The 14241-nt window shown below is 36.6% G+C and overlaps 1 protein-coding gene across 6 annotated transcripts in view; it reads left to right on the top strand.

Annotated features, from left to right (window-relative positions):
• Positions 1 to 14241, top strand: part of RAPGEF6 (Rap guanine nucleotide exchange factor 6) — a 221816-nt gene that overhangs the window by 145774 nt on the left and 61801 nt on the right. For all 6 annotated transcript variants that reach the window (XM_082837180.1, XM_082837181.1, XM_082837182.1 and 3 more), the window contains 5 exons: positions 260 to 412; positions 4970 to 5134; positions 8050 to 8157; positions 9807 to 10010; positions 13204 to 13312. In XM_082837180.1, coding sequence (XP_082693306.1) covers positions 260 to 412; positions 4970 to 5134; positions 8050 to 8157; positions 9807 to 10010; positions 13204 to 13312 — 739 coding nt within the window. The remainder of the gene's footprint in view (positions 1 to 259; positions 413 to 4969; positions 5135 to 8049; positions 8158 to 9806; positions 10011 to 13203; positions 13313 to 14241) is intronic.

Genomic DNA, 14241 nt, shown 5'->3' on the forward strand with positions numbered 1-14241 from the left:
TTTTCTTTGCATAGTGTCAGTTTTGAGAGAAGTAGATGCTCACTTCTCCTTTTAGAGCAGAATTCAAATGGATTTAATTTCTTTTGTCTCTTTGTGCATGAATTATTTATTTTATCTTGATTTTTGTTAAGGAATGAAGGGATGAAATAAAAAAGAACTTATGCCACTTGAGTTCTCACCTTTGTGCTCTGCCTTGGTGCATAGTGATATATTTATGTATTATAGGTTCATTAATTGTCCCCATGTTGTTCTCGGACAGTTTGTCTGCATAGCCCAGCAGGATTATTGGAGAATTTTAAATCATGTGGAAAAAAATACCCATAAAGTTGAGGAAGAAGGAGAAATTGTTATGGTACATGAGCACCGTGAACTAGATCGCAGTGGAACCAGGAAAGGACACATTGTAATCAAGGTGGGTATTTTTTACTTATTTTTCTTGTTATTGATAGAATAAAGCTTTCATCTTGCTTAAAAGGTTTTGAACCACTTTTTGAGTAGTGCAAGATAATTCGTTAACTTTGGGATCTAGTGTAAATAAATGTGTTAATTCTTTTGACTTTTTCTAAGTTGGTTTTTACACATTTTATTGAGGAAGGGTAACATTGCCATTTAATATCAGTATGGAAAGATATTATTTAGAATATACCAGTCAGAATTTTCCTTCTCAAATTTATTGTATGATCCGTTGATAATGGGAATTAATTTCATCAAAGACAGCAATATTTAGAAACAAAACAGAAATTGAAAGGACCAACCATAAATGCATAAAGAATCCTAGATGAGTGCTTACTAGATCTCTGTGGCATTGAAATAGACATTAACTTCTCTGAACCTCAATTTTCATATCTGAAAATGGGGATGCTATGGCAGGGCTTTATTAGGGCTAAATGTGGCAAATCAAAAGCCTTAGCATGCTATAGAATCTGAGTATTACTACCCATATTGTTTTCCCTTCTCTAATTCCTTCTCTCCCCTATTCCTTGCCCCCTTGCCTTCCACTCTCCCATCTCTCTGTCTCTTTTATGACATGTAGATGTAAAATAGAGCAATTCTAGGTGCAAGAGAAGAAGTAAATGCATGACCTTTTTTTCTTTTCAAGCAAGTCTTGGTTGCAAAATAAGTACATGTGTTATTTTTCATTATAAGTGCAGAAGCTTTATTTAACAATAAGAGGGACTGGTGTCAGATAAGATATTTCTCAGGAGTCAGGCTATTCCTCAACACTGTCTTTTTCTTCTCCTAAGTTGATAGGCGTAAGCTTTCTATGTAGAAAAAAATGAGTATATATGTGGACTGCCATAGACTATCTTTTTATGAAGGCTCATAGTGAGCCTTATATTTTTATAATTTCTTTTTTCTTTTTACAAATTTATTTATTTTTGGCTGCATTGGGTCTTTGTTGGCTTTTCTCTAGTTGCAGCGAGCAGGGGCTACTCTTTGTTGCGGTGCGCAGGCTTCTCATTGCGGTGGCTTCTCTTGTTGTAGAGCACGGGCTCTAGGCGCACAGGCTTCAGTAGTTGTGGCATGCAGGCTCAGTAGTTGTGGCTTGCAGGCTCTAGAGTGCAGGCTCAGTAGTTGTGGCGCACAGGCTTAGTTGCTCCGCAGCATGTGGGATCTTCCTGGACCAGGGCTCAAACCCATGTCTCCTACATTGGCAGGCGGATTCTTAACCACTGCGCCACCAGGGAAGCCCTGTAATTTCCAACTTACAGAAGAGTTGCAAGAACAGTACAGAGAACACCCTGACTCAGATTCCCCAAATGTTAACATTTCACTGCATTTTCTCCATTATCATCAGTCTTTTTCAACCGTTTGAGAGCAGTCTGCAAATGTGATGCCTCCTCACTCCTAAATGTTTCATTGTGTATATCCTAAAAGCAAGAACAGTCTCCTGTATAAACACCATAGAAACCTTCAAGTTAGGAAATGTACATTGATAAAGTAAAACCATTCAGTCCACAGATGCTATTTAGATTTTCACCAACTATCCCAACAATGGCTCTTTTTTCCTTTTTGGTTCAGAATCTCATCCAGGCACACAGTTGCATTTAGTTATCATGTCACTTAAGTCTACGCCAGGAACAGTCTTTCCCTATTCACATTCTCAGCAGTTTTAAAGAATACAGCCCTTACAGTCTGTACTATGACCCTCAGACAAGATCTATCCTGTGTTGCCTCATGCCCAGACTACAGTCATGCTTTCCAGGCAGGAATTCCACAGAAATAATGTGCTTTTCTCAGTGCTTCATTTCAGGGAGCATACAATGTCAACCTATCTCACCACCAGTGAAGTTAACCTTAATCACCTGGTCCTCTTGGTGTCTGTCAAGTTTCTTCACTTAAAGCCACCATTTTACCCTTTGTAATTGATGAGCATTTGGAGCATTGATGTTCTGGGATAGTGTCAGTATGTCTTACAAACCTCTATCTACCAGTCTTTACTTCGATTGACTACTCCTGCCTGTAATGGTGATTTTCTGTTTCCATTATTTCTTCTACATTTATTGTCATTCTACTGTAAGAATGAGCATTCTCCCCTCTTTAATTATATTGTTATGGTCTCATGTATTGTATTCCCTTACCATCAGTGTTGTTCTGATCATCAGATTGTCCCAGATTTGGCCAGTGGGACTCTCTTAAGGCTGATTCCTGTATCCTTTTGACATGTCCCCATCATTTTTTGAGAGCTTCATTATTATCTGGCAAAACGAGATGTTCCAGGCTCATCTTTCACTGCCCCTGCTTTGGAATCAGACATTTCTCCAGAGAGCCCTGGATCCTTCTAGTAGAGAACAGCATTAAAAAACCAAGATCTGGGCACTCTGTTCACTGCTACTGTGGTGTCATTGCTTCTAGAACTTTTCATCAGAGGTAGGAAATATATGTATTTATTTACTATAAATTCATACACACCTATATCTTCTTATATGTATCTATTGATAACAGTCAAGAGTTCATACCAGTACTCCCAGTTCCAGTACTATACCACAAAGTTTTTGGTAGCCTTTTCCTTCCCCTACTTGTAAATACTTTATCCAACAGTGGCTCTTGTTATGCTCTGTATATTTACTTATTTGTTCATCATAACCAACCTCTACCATGCCAGCCATCTCCTTCACCTGCCCACTCTGCGTACCCTGTCACCCAGCATCCACCTTATTAGATGCTAGTGAGCAATTTGGTAACATGCCTCTGCATGACAATGGGACTTGTCTTTTTTTTTTAAAAAAAAGATTGATTTATTATTTATTTATTTTATTTATTTTTGGCTGTGTTGGGTCTTAATTGCGGCACGTGGTATCTTCTTGTGGTGCATGGACCTCTCTCTAGTTGTGGTGTGCGGGTTTTCTCTTCTCTAGTTGTGGCGCACAAGCTCCAGCGCACGTGGGCTCTGTAGTTTGTGGCACGTGGGCTTGCTAGCTGAGGTGTGCAAGCTTAGTAGTTGTGGTGCATGGGCTTAGTTGCCCCGTGGCATGTGGGGTCTTAATTCTCTAACCAGGAATCAAACTCGAGTCCCCTGCATTGTAAGGTGGATTCTTTGCTACTGAACCACCAGGGAAGTCCCAGGGACTTGTCTTTAAATACAGTTTTGAGGGCTTCCCTGGTGGCGCAGTGGTTGAGAGTCTGCCTGCCGATGTAGGGGACGCGGTTCATGCCCCGGTCCGGGAAGATCCCACGTGCCGCGGAGCAGCTGGGCCCGTGAGCCATAGCCGCTGAGCCTGCATGTCCGGACCGCAACGGGAGAGGCCACAACAGTGAGAGGCCCGCGTACCGAAAAAAAAAAATATATATATATGGTTTTGAATATATGGCCTAGTCTCCACAGAGATCCTGCCTCAGTGATTTAGCTAATCAGAATAATGGCCTTTCTTTAACATGTTGATCATTTCCACCCCTGACTTAGCTATATATGATCTAAGAACCGCATTTTAAGTGAACTCAGATTGTGATTTGCCTTAATGATAGACCCAGTTTGGTGTTCTTGGGGTATTTTGGAGGGTGGGAGAAGAATAGGAATGACCTGTGGTTGTCTTGTCCCTTAAATAGGTAATTCAAAGAGCCTTTCCTCTGACTTCCTTCTAGAGAAATGATTTACATACCTTATTAGCAGTGGGGTACCCTTTTTTATTTTTTAATAAATTCTTAAATAAGAACACTGTTAGTATTAATCTATGTTTGCCATGCAATAATTCTGGCCAGTGAAATTCTTTGGATGAATGCAACAAATTGAAATTTGAGGTTATGGGCAACAGTTGGTTTTTATATTTGGCTTAACATCTGGTTAATTTCTGTATTTGTTTTGTGTACCCATTTTTGAAAATGCTGCTAAGGTAATAAAGTTTAACATTGGTTCAGAAGCTCAAGAAGGAGCAGTAGATAAATGTTGTTTGCATTCCTTTTTATAAATTGGGAAACAGGCAAGGAGTTAAACTCTGAGTTAATGTAAAAACTATCTATAGAACTTCTGGTTCCTCTGGTGAACTAGAATGAAGAAACCATAGAAGAGGAAACCTCTATTCCCGGAAGTAACAACAATAAAACAAGCTATCTTGAGCTGCTATGTTGTTCCTATAGCCTGGGACAGAAGAGAATTTAAGGATGATTAAATTTGGAAGAAAACTTTATTTACTTCTTTAATTTAACTCTTACCTCTTCCTTCTCTTTACCCGCGACAGTCATTACATTATCCCCCCATTCCTATGATGAAATGCCAATAAAAACAACTACGGCCGAGTAAATGCTGTTGTGCATGTTTATTCCTCTGCCTTTTCTCTCTCTAAACCTCTGGGTGATGGTGGACTACAACCTAGAGAGACTACCTACTCCTAGTGCTGAGGGTTTTAAGGGTGAAACTTTACTTCAAGGACTTTGTAATAGAGTGGCTACAAAAGGAAGTAATCAATAGGAGTTCTTTGGTTCCTGAGCTACTTGTTTATTTTCTAATTCTTCCTGTATTTTTCTTTTTTAGGCAACACCTGAGCGTCTCATCATGCATTTAATAGAAGAGCATTCCATTGTGGACCCAACTTACATAGAAGATTTCCTATTAACTTATAGAACATTTCTTGAAAGTCCTTTGGATGTTGGGACCAAACTATTGGAATGGTTTAAAATTGACAGCTTAAGGGATAAGGTTGGTTTTATAATTATAAAAGGCATGAAAGTGATTTTAAATTTTATTCCCCCAAAACCTTTTGCAACTGACAAATTAAATGTTTATTTTGATAAAATTCAGTTCGCCTAAAAAGTTAGTGAATCAGTATAGACATATCTCTGCTTGGTTACTTTTATGACAGAATAAAATGTTAAAAGTGGATATTTTGCCTTTTAAAAGGCAAAAACTGAAAGCAGGCTGTGGTGTAGCTGTAAATTCAGAAGGTGGATGATAATATTTTTACACTTTATCAGAATACTTGGTGGTTACTGAGGAGATCAATAAAACATTTAAAAGTCATTTAATAGTTTAGAAAGAATATCCACCAAGTAAATTTTTTTAAGAGGGCTTAGAAACAATCTAAATAGAATTAGAAATACATTGATTTTTGAGTTAAAGACTTTATAATCATTTTAAAAGTTTATCTTTTTGACCTTCATTTATCACTGCTGTAACTTATTTTAATCTAGCTTTGAGGTTTTTTTTTTTTTTTTTGCATTAAACATTGTTTGCTGTTATAAATAGATTATCTTACCTTATTTTATGGGGTGTTTGTACTTCCCATAGAAAGAATAGTGATACTGGTACATTACTACCAGTAAACTACCTCAGTAACAGGTAGGAAGTTAGTCATTTTAAGAAAAATAAAAGTAGGGCCATAGTAATTAATAATTGCCTGGTGTATCTTTCTGAGTTATACTTTAAGGGAAATAAGTTAGATGTAGTTGGACTGTGGAATTCTATCGTCTAGGAAACTCAGGTGTCCAAAACTACAGGCTTGCCTTCCCCCGATTTTGAAATTATATATAGTTACTTACGTCGCTGAGGAAATAAAGGCATGCTAGAGAATGAACAAACATATGATTTAGGGACAACTTAAATATTCATGTGTAAAAGAATGAAGTTTGACCTTTATACCGTATTCAGCATTAACTCAAAATGGATCAGAAACGTAATATTAGAGCTAAAACTATAATACTCTTCAAAGAAAAGAAGGGGTGAAAAAAAACCATGACCTTGGATTAGGCAATGGTTTCTTAGGTATGATACCCAAAGCTCAACCTTGAACAATGGAAAAAATAGATATATTGAACTTCATCAAAATTAAAACCTTTTCTACATTAAAGGTACTATCAGGAAAAACAGGACAACACATGGAATAGGAGAATATATTTGCAAATCATATGTCTGATAAGGGTCTAGTATCCAGAATGTATAAAGAACTCTTACAACTCAACACCAAAAAGACAATACAATTTAAAATGGACAAAGGACTTGAATAGACATTTCTCCCAAGAAGATATGTAAATGGCCAGCAATCACATGAAAAAGATGTTCAATGTCATTAGTCAGGGAAATTGCAAATCATAACCACAGTGATGGTTTTGTTCACTTCACACCCACTAAGATGACTTAAAAAAAGGAAAGGAAATAACAAGCATTTTAAGGGTGTTGATGTGGAGAAAATGGAATTCCCATACTTGCTTATAGTAATGTAAAATGGTGTAGCTGCTGTGGAAAACAGCTTAGCGGTTCTTCAAAAAGTTAAACATAGAATTACCGTATAACCCAGTAGTTCTACTCCTGAAGCATATATCCAAAAGAGCTAATAGGTGTGCAAACAAAAGTTTGTAAGCAGTGTTCATAGCAGCACTATTGATGATGGCCAAAATGTGGAAACAACCCAAATGTCCATCAACTGATGAATGGATAAACAAAATATGGTATACCATATAATGAAATATTATTCAGCCATTAAAAAAAATGAAATACTGATACATGCTGCAACATGCATAAACCTTGAAAATATTATGGTAAGACAAAGAAGCCAGTCATAAAAGATCACATATTGTATGAGATATCCAGGTAGACAAATCACAGAGACAGAAAAGCAAGTAAGTAGTGGCTGTTAGGGGCTGGAAGAAGGGTAGAATGGGAGGTGACTGCTTATTGGGAATGGAGTTTTCTTTTGGGGTGATGAAAATGTGCTAGAACTAGTAGTGGGGACGGTTGTACACAATTGTGAATGTGCTAAATGCCACTGAATTGTACAGTTTAAAGTGGTTAAAATGGTGGATTTTATGTGTATTTTACCACAATTTAAAAAGTATATGACTTAAATTACTTATATTATTAGGCACTTTTTTTTTTCCTTTTTTTTTTTAGATTTTGGAAAATTCTCTGGCTTATTTCTTTTGATCTTATTTTGGCTCCTCTGTCTTTTCTTAATATTCAGAAGCTTTTTATTATTATTAATATTTATTGGAGTGTAGTTGCTTTACAGTGTTGTATTTCTGCTGTACAGCAAAGTGAATCAGGTATACATATACATATATCCCCTCTTTTTTGGATTTCCTTTGCATTTAGGTCACCACAAAGCACTGAGTAGAGTTCCCTGTAGACACATTATTTAATTCAACCTCCATTTGTTTTTAACTTTTCTGTTAATCTGTGGTACAAAGTAATAAATCAGTTCACAACTTTGAAAATACACAGTATTTACGAAGGAAGTTTCAGATTTTTATTACAATTTTGGTGAAACATGTTCTCAGCTAAAGAAACACTTTTGACATTTGTCTGCTCTTGGCGGCTTGCGTTTTAAGATACTGTCCAAAATATATATCCCATGTACTTCTTACATGTTAGTATACAGGCTTGTTTTTTCAGTGAAGGCGGTCTTGGCTTTCCCTGTTACTTGTGTACGTAAGGAAGCAAAAACTCAAACTAAAACATGCCTCTCTGTTAGAATGAGCCTTTTGTGTGTGAGCAGGTGGGCAAAGGGATTAGCCATAAAGCTCAATTTCCCCTCGGTTTAAGACATGCTTTTGGAACCTACTTTTGCAGAAAGAATGCCTCTCGTATAATCGTATGCTGCCTCTTCCATGTTTCCGCAGGTAACACGGATTGTATTATTATGGGTAAATAATCATTTTAATGATTTTGAAGGTGATCCTGCTATGACTCGATTTCTGGAGGAATTTGAAAAAAATCTGGAAGATACAGTAAGGCTCAGAAGAATTTTATCTTCTTCAGAGTTTAGGGATTCCTACTAACCTCCCACCCCACCCCCGAAGAATAGCAACTCAGAACAGCTTTCATCTTCTCCTGTGTCTTGATTGCCTGTTCTGAGAACTTCTAAATCTGTATTCTAGACTTCTGTTCATCCTCTGCTACTTCAGCCCAAACAAAAATCATGCTTCTTCCACAGTCTTCACTGATTTAGGCATACAAATACACATACTTTATCAGATCTACTTTAGACTTTCTAAGTCTCCCTTCTGCATGTGATTTCACTTGTTCTTAATATACAACACCTACGATTAATACCCTCACGGTCTTCTTAACTTTCATGGTAGCTATTTATAAATCCATTTTATTCTCCCTATTAGATATAAAACTTTGAACTGCAACTGGGTTATCTGCTCCAAGAAACTTGAAATTTTAGGAAGTAAATAATAATGCAGCTCAGGAGTCAGATTGCCTGAATTAACATTCAGACTTCACCACTTGGTGCATATGTGAACTTGGACAAGTTGTCCAACCTTATATGCCTCAGTTGTCTTATTTTATAGACAGTAGCCTCTAGATTGTTGAGATTGTTGTGAGGATTTTAGTGAGTTAATAAACATAAGAATCTGCCAGCAAAACCTGGCACATAGCACATTTTCAAGAACCATTGTTATTACTCATATAGTACAAGTGGGTTAAGTTGAATAAAGAGGGGGAAATTGGCAGATTATTTTGTCCCTTTCCTTACCTCTTGGTTCCTGTAGCCTTTTCAGCAGCACATCTGCTCTATGTGAAATGGGGGGGATGAACAGGGAACTTGATTAAGAGGTCCATAGAGGCTCTTCCAGTGCTGGCTATGTAAATATTCAAGGGGCTTATGGAAAATAGAAACTGCCTTACAATCATGGGATTTTTTCCCCCAGTAATCGAGTCAGTCATCAAGTATTTATTGAATTCTACTTTATACTCCAAGCTGTTATGTAGGATCACAACAGGTGTAAGACTTGGTTCCTACCCTGAAAAAAATTTAGCTTCTTGTTATAGACATGAGATTTACTTAGTACACTATTCGAGAATAGTTAAATATTAAACTGATATTAGAACCTGAAAGTTAGAATATTACTAAGTTTAAAGAAGATCTAAAATAATATAGGAAGATCTAAAATAATATAAGAATAATATTTCTAGAAGAGATGGAGACTTGAATGTGTCTTTGAATGTTAGATAATGTTGGGAAGGTGGTTCAAGTCCTTTAAGGTTTTAAATAAAGGTTTAAAAAGATTCTGGTTTTATGTAACAGCCAGGAGATAAGCAAGATGGTAATAACATTATGTATTAGTAAGGTTCAGAAAATGAAGAAGAAATTTTTTTGTCATCCCTCTCTAAATGAGACATCACTTTGAAATCTTTTCTAACCTTTTCTAGAAACTTTAAAAAAAATCTTATTAAGAGATCTTATTCTTGAGAGTGCTCTAGGGTGGAATGTTTCCCTCCTTCAGTTTTATTTACCCCTATTTATATGTTCTTTATTTCCTCTATATTTTAAATATAGTTCTAATTCTAATAATTTTAGGTGATTTATAAAAGCCTATAGGAATAAATATATACATTTATATATACCTTACCCATTTCTACTTTCTAGAAAATGAATGGTCATCTCCGGTTATTGAATATTGCCTGTGCTGCAAAGGCTAAGTGGAGACAGGTTGTGCTGCAAAAGGCTTCCCGGGAGTCCCCTCTGCATTTCAGCCTAAATGGAGGAAGTGAGAAGGCATTTGGTATTTTTGTTGAAGGTGTAGAACCTGGTAGCAAAGCTGCTGATGCAGGACTGAAACGTGGTGATCAGGTAAGTAAATAACAACCACTTAAAGCCTTTTTATAAGTAATAGGTGTGCTACTTTTTTCCTCATCTGATATTTCTTCAAGTAAGCATGGTAAATTTTAGGAAGTATTTTTTTTTTTTTTTTTTTTTTTTTGCGGTACGCGGGCCTCTCACTGTTGTGGCCTCTCCCGTTGCGGAGCACAGGCTCTGGACGCGCAGGCTCAGCGGCCATGGCTCACGGGCCCAGCCGCTCTGCGGCATGTGGGATCCTCCCGGACCGGGGCACGAACCCATGTTCCCTGCATCGGCAGGCGGACTCTCGACCACTGCGCCACCAGGGAAGCCCTAGGAAGTATTTTTTAAGCTTCTTTTTAGAGGTAGTATTTTTTAAATCGTTTATTTTAAAAATGTCTTTGTCATATATCCAATACTTTTAATGGTAAATTTGATATAGTACATCCAGAAACAGCATGGTAGTCTGGCCACTATCAACCTGAATGGTCCTGCATATCCTCCAAGGATTAGGACCTCTATCAGTTGGCAACTTCACAGTATTCCAGAAAGATCCATATGAGAATTAGCACCCTACCCTTGCATGCTGTAAAGGAGTAAGCACTTCTATCTTTACTCTAAGTGGCCTAAGATTACCATAAATGATGGTTTTGGTTTAAGTAATGTTCATATGGTAACAGAACTACATCCATAAGCAGAGTGAGCTGGCTGAGGGACTAGGAAAAGGAAGGAGACACTGGGAGTAAGTTGATAGGAATTTATTCTCTCCATGTAGGCATTAGTTAACTATAGAACAATATATTTCAAAAATGAGATTACACACAGCCTTTTTACTAAAAAATACAATTCCTAGACCCACCTCAGTCTTAGTAATCATATTAATCACATTCTACAGAGATGAAGACTGGAAATCTGTATTTTGAACAAAGCTCTCTAGATAATTCTCCTGTACACCAAAGAGTCTAGATAATTCTCATGTACACCAAAGAGTGGTTTCTCATCTAGCTGAATCACTTGGGAAGCTGAATTTGTTCCACTTAAAAATTTAGGTTTGTTCACACGTTCATTTAGAATGTGACTTTATTTTACTTTTAACCAAACCATACTGTCATTTTTTTTAAATTAAGAGGGCATTCACAGGGACTTCCCTGGTGGTTCAGTGGGTAAGAGTCCATGCTTCCACTGCAGCGGGCACAGTTTCAATCCCTAGTCAAGGAACTAAGATCCCGCATGCCACGAGGCCAAAAGAAAGAGGGCATTCACATTATGAAAAGGTCTATACTTCAGGACAGTGGCTCTCAACCAGCAGTAATTTTGTCACCCAGGAGACATTTGGTGATGTCTGGAGTTATTTTTGATTGTCATGACTTGGGAATTACTACTGGCATCTAGTGGATAGAGGCCAGGGATACTGCTAAAGAGCCTACAACACCCCGTGACAAAGCAGCCACCACAACAGAGTTATCCAGACCAAATATTAATAGTGCAAGGGGTTAAGAAACTCACACATAATAAGTAAAATGTATATCGTAATAAAATATTTTAAAATTTAGAAAATGATGTAATTTTAGAAAAGAAACTCTGATATAATGTTTTAATGATTCCCTTCTTCCCATAAGGGAGTTTTATAGAATAGAGATTTCTGGACCTTACTCAGACTACTCATTAAGAATATCTAGTAGCAAGGAACCTGGAGTCATGATATTTATTGTTCTAGTATTTTTTGGTAAACATATTTAAGAATCTCGTTCTTCACAGGAAGAAAAAAAAGAGAAAAATCCAGTGGTTTCATTCCTGACAGAGGAGAGAAATTTATCATGTTTTTACTTCTTCCCTCAGTCCTCCCAAGTATGGTTGAAATTATCTGAGATTTTAGATCTAGATTATAAGTCATTTTTTAACATTATGGATGTTCTCTTTTAAGAGTACTTTGACATTTGCATTAAGTTTCATAAGCTTATTATTAACAGTCATTTAAATATTTGCACCTGCCATACTGATTTCATCGATCACCTCCACTTCATCTACGCCCATATGTCCCCATTATTTTATCTCACGATTGTCTTCTAATACTTCTAGTACCTTTTCTAGTACTTTTTTCAAAAAGGGTAAATGAGTACTGTAACTTTGTGTCCTTACATGTCTTGATGATACTTTTTTGTTCAATTTTTTATCATAGTCATTCTTCCCTCAGAACATTAAAGTCACAGAAAAGTATCACATCACTTAGTGTGGCTCAAAAGAAGTCCAAACCATCCTTTATTTTTCTTTTCCAGGTACCTCTGGTTCTTCTCCTCCCCACTACCACCACCACCACCACCACCAACCCCCACAGTGATCCTTATAGAGTCTTTGTTCTAAGTCTTTGGAATTCAGAATTTTCATGGGATCTTTTTTTTTTTTAATCTATTTATTTATTTATTTATTTTCCTGGTACTAGATGATCCATTTCAGTATGTAGACTGAAGACTTTTTTGAACTCTGGGGATTTTACTTCTGTGACTTTTTTTTTCTTTTTCTTTTCCTAATATTTTGTTTCTCACTCTTTTTTATCCTTTTGAAATCTTTGTGTCAATCCTTGAGATCTGTCCTCTGTGCTGCCTTTTTTTTCTCATTGTGTTTATCTCTTTATCCTTCTTCCTTGGAATTGGTACTTTTTGAATAAGCTTCCTGATGATTCTGAGGTGCAGCCAAGTTTGTGAAGCCCTGATGTGAGTGATCAGCAGTGTCAAATGGAGCAAGACCCCATCACAATTGTGCTTGTTGCTTTTTTTTTTTTTTTTTTTTTTTGCGGTACGCGGGCCTCTCACTGTTGTGGCCTCTCCCGTTGCGGAGCACAGGCTTCAGACGCGCAGGCTCAGCGGCCACGGCTCACAGACCCAGCCGCTCTGCGGCATGTGGGATCTTCCCGGACCGGGGCACGAACCCATGTCCCCTGCAACGGCAGGTGGACTCAACCACTGCGCAACCAGGGAAGCCCAGGAGTGAACTTTAAAAAAAAAATGTTTATAGTAGAGATTTAGGAAAATACCACAATACAGAGAAAAAAAGTTAGGTAGTAATTCCACTACTCACAGAGTTAACCATTGTTCACACACAGGTGCATTTTATTTAAGTTTTATTTTTTCACCATTAAACTTAAGATTGCAGAAATAACTAATACTGTTTTTGTCTTAATTTGTATTTTTCAAACACTTTTCTCAAGATAATGGAAGTAAATGGACAAAACTTTGAGAATATAACGTTTGTGAAGGCCCTTGAAATTTTGAGGAATAATACTCATCTTGCGCTTACTGTAAAGACCAACATTTTTGGTGAGTTTTGTTGTCAAAAACTATCTGAGCCCTTTTGTTTGGTGATACAAAAGAAAAGAATCACTACAGTGAAAGGGAGGATAGTAAAAATACTTAAAAAATGTTTCTATCTAAGCTTTTTGAACATTTTTAGGATCTTTAGTGCTGAGATATAGTATTCTGTATTCTAGAATTTTTATTTGTATTTATTTTGAAATCTTAGTTTTAAAATAGGTGTACAACTACATTTAGTCATTTATGAAATGTCTACTGAGTGTCTATTATGTACCGTACTTTGCCTGGAGATACTGAATGAAACTTAGATTGATCTGAATGAAACTGAGAAGTCATAGTAGGCTTTTTTTCTCCCTGCTAATGTGCAAATGTCTACTTCTACTGTTTTAGCTAGCTTTCTGAAATAATAATATGAATGCCAGATTAGCTGTTTCATGGAAATAAATTGAGTAAAACATTGAATTAATTAATCAGTGAATTGCCAATTTTTAATAACAGTGTACCTTTCTTTGTAAAAATATTGATTACTGTTCCTATAGTATGTTTTAATCATGTTACTATTTGAATGAAGCAAGGACTAAGCTTGTACTTTTAACTTAATCTACTATTTGGGTTTTTTTTTTTTTTTTCAACTTTTGGAAGACTGTGACTTAGTTTGATTAGATTTCATAGGATTTTCTCTGAAATTCTGAGAAGGGCAACAGTAAAAAAAAAAGTGTAGCAATTAAAAACTATCAAAGAAAATTTAAGAGTCCTTATAAAGTAGGAAGGAAAAAAATTCTTTACATCATTTAGGTTGAAATTTGAGGAATAAGAGTTGAATTTTAAAACTGTGCCTATGGAAAAGGACGTGTGTGTGTGTGTTTTCCCCCCACTTTGACTCCTCCTTATCCTGCACTTAGTCATAATGAAAAACGAAACATTTGGTTTTTCAC

This window comes from Leucopleurus acutus (assembly GCF_964270905.1).
Source record: "Leucopleurus acutus genome assembly, chromosome: 3".
NCBI lineage: Eukaryota > Metazoa > Chordata > Mammalia > Artiodactyla > Delphinidae > Leucopleurus > Leucopleurus acutus.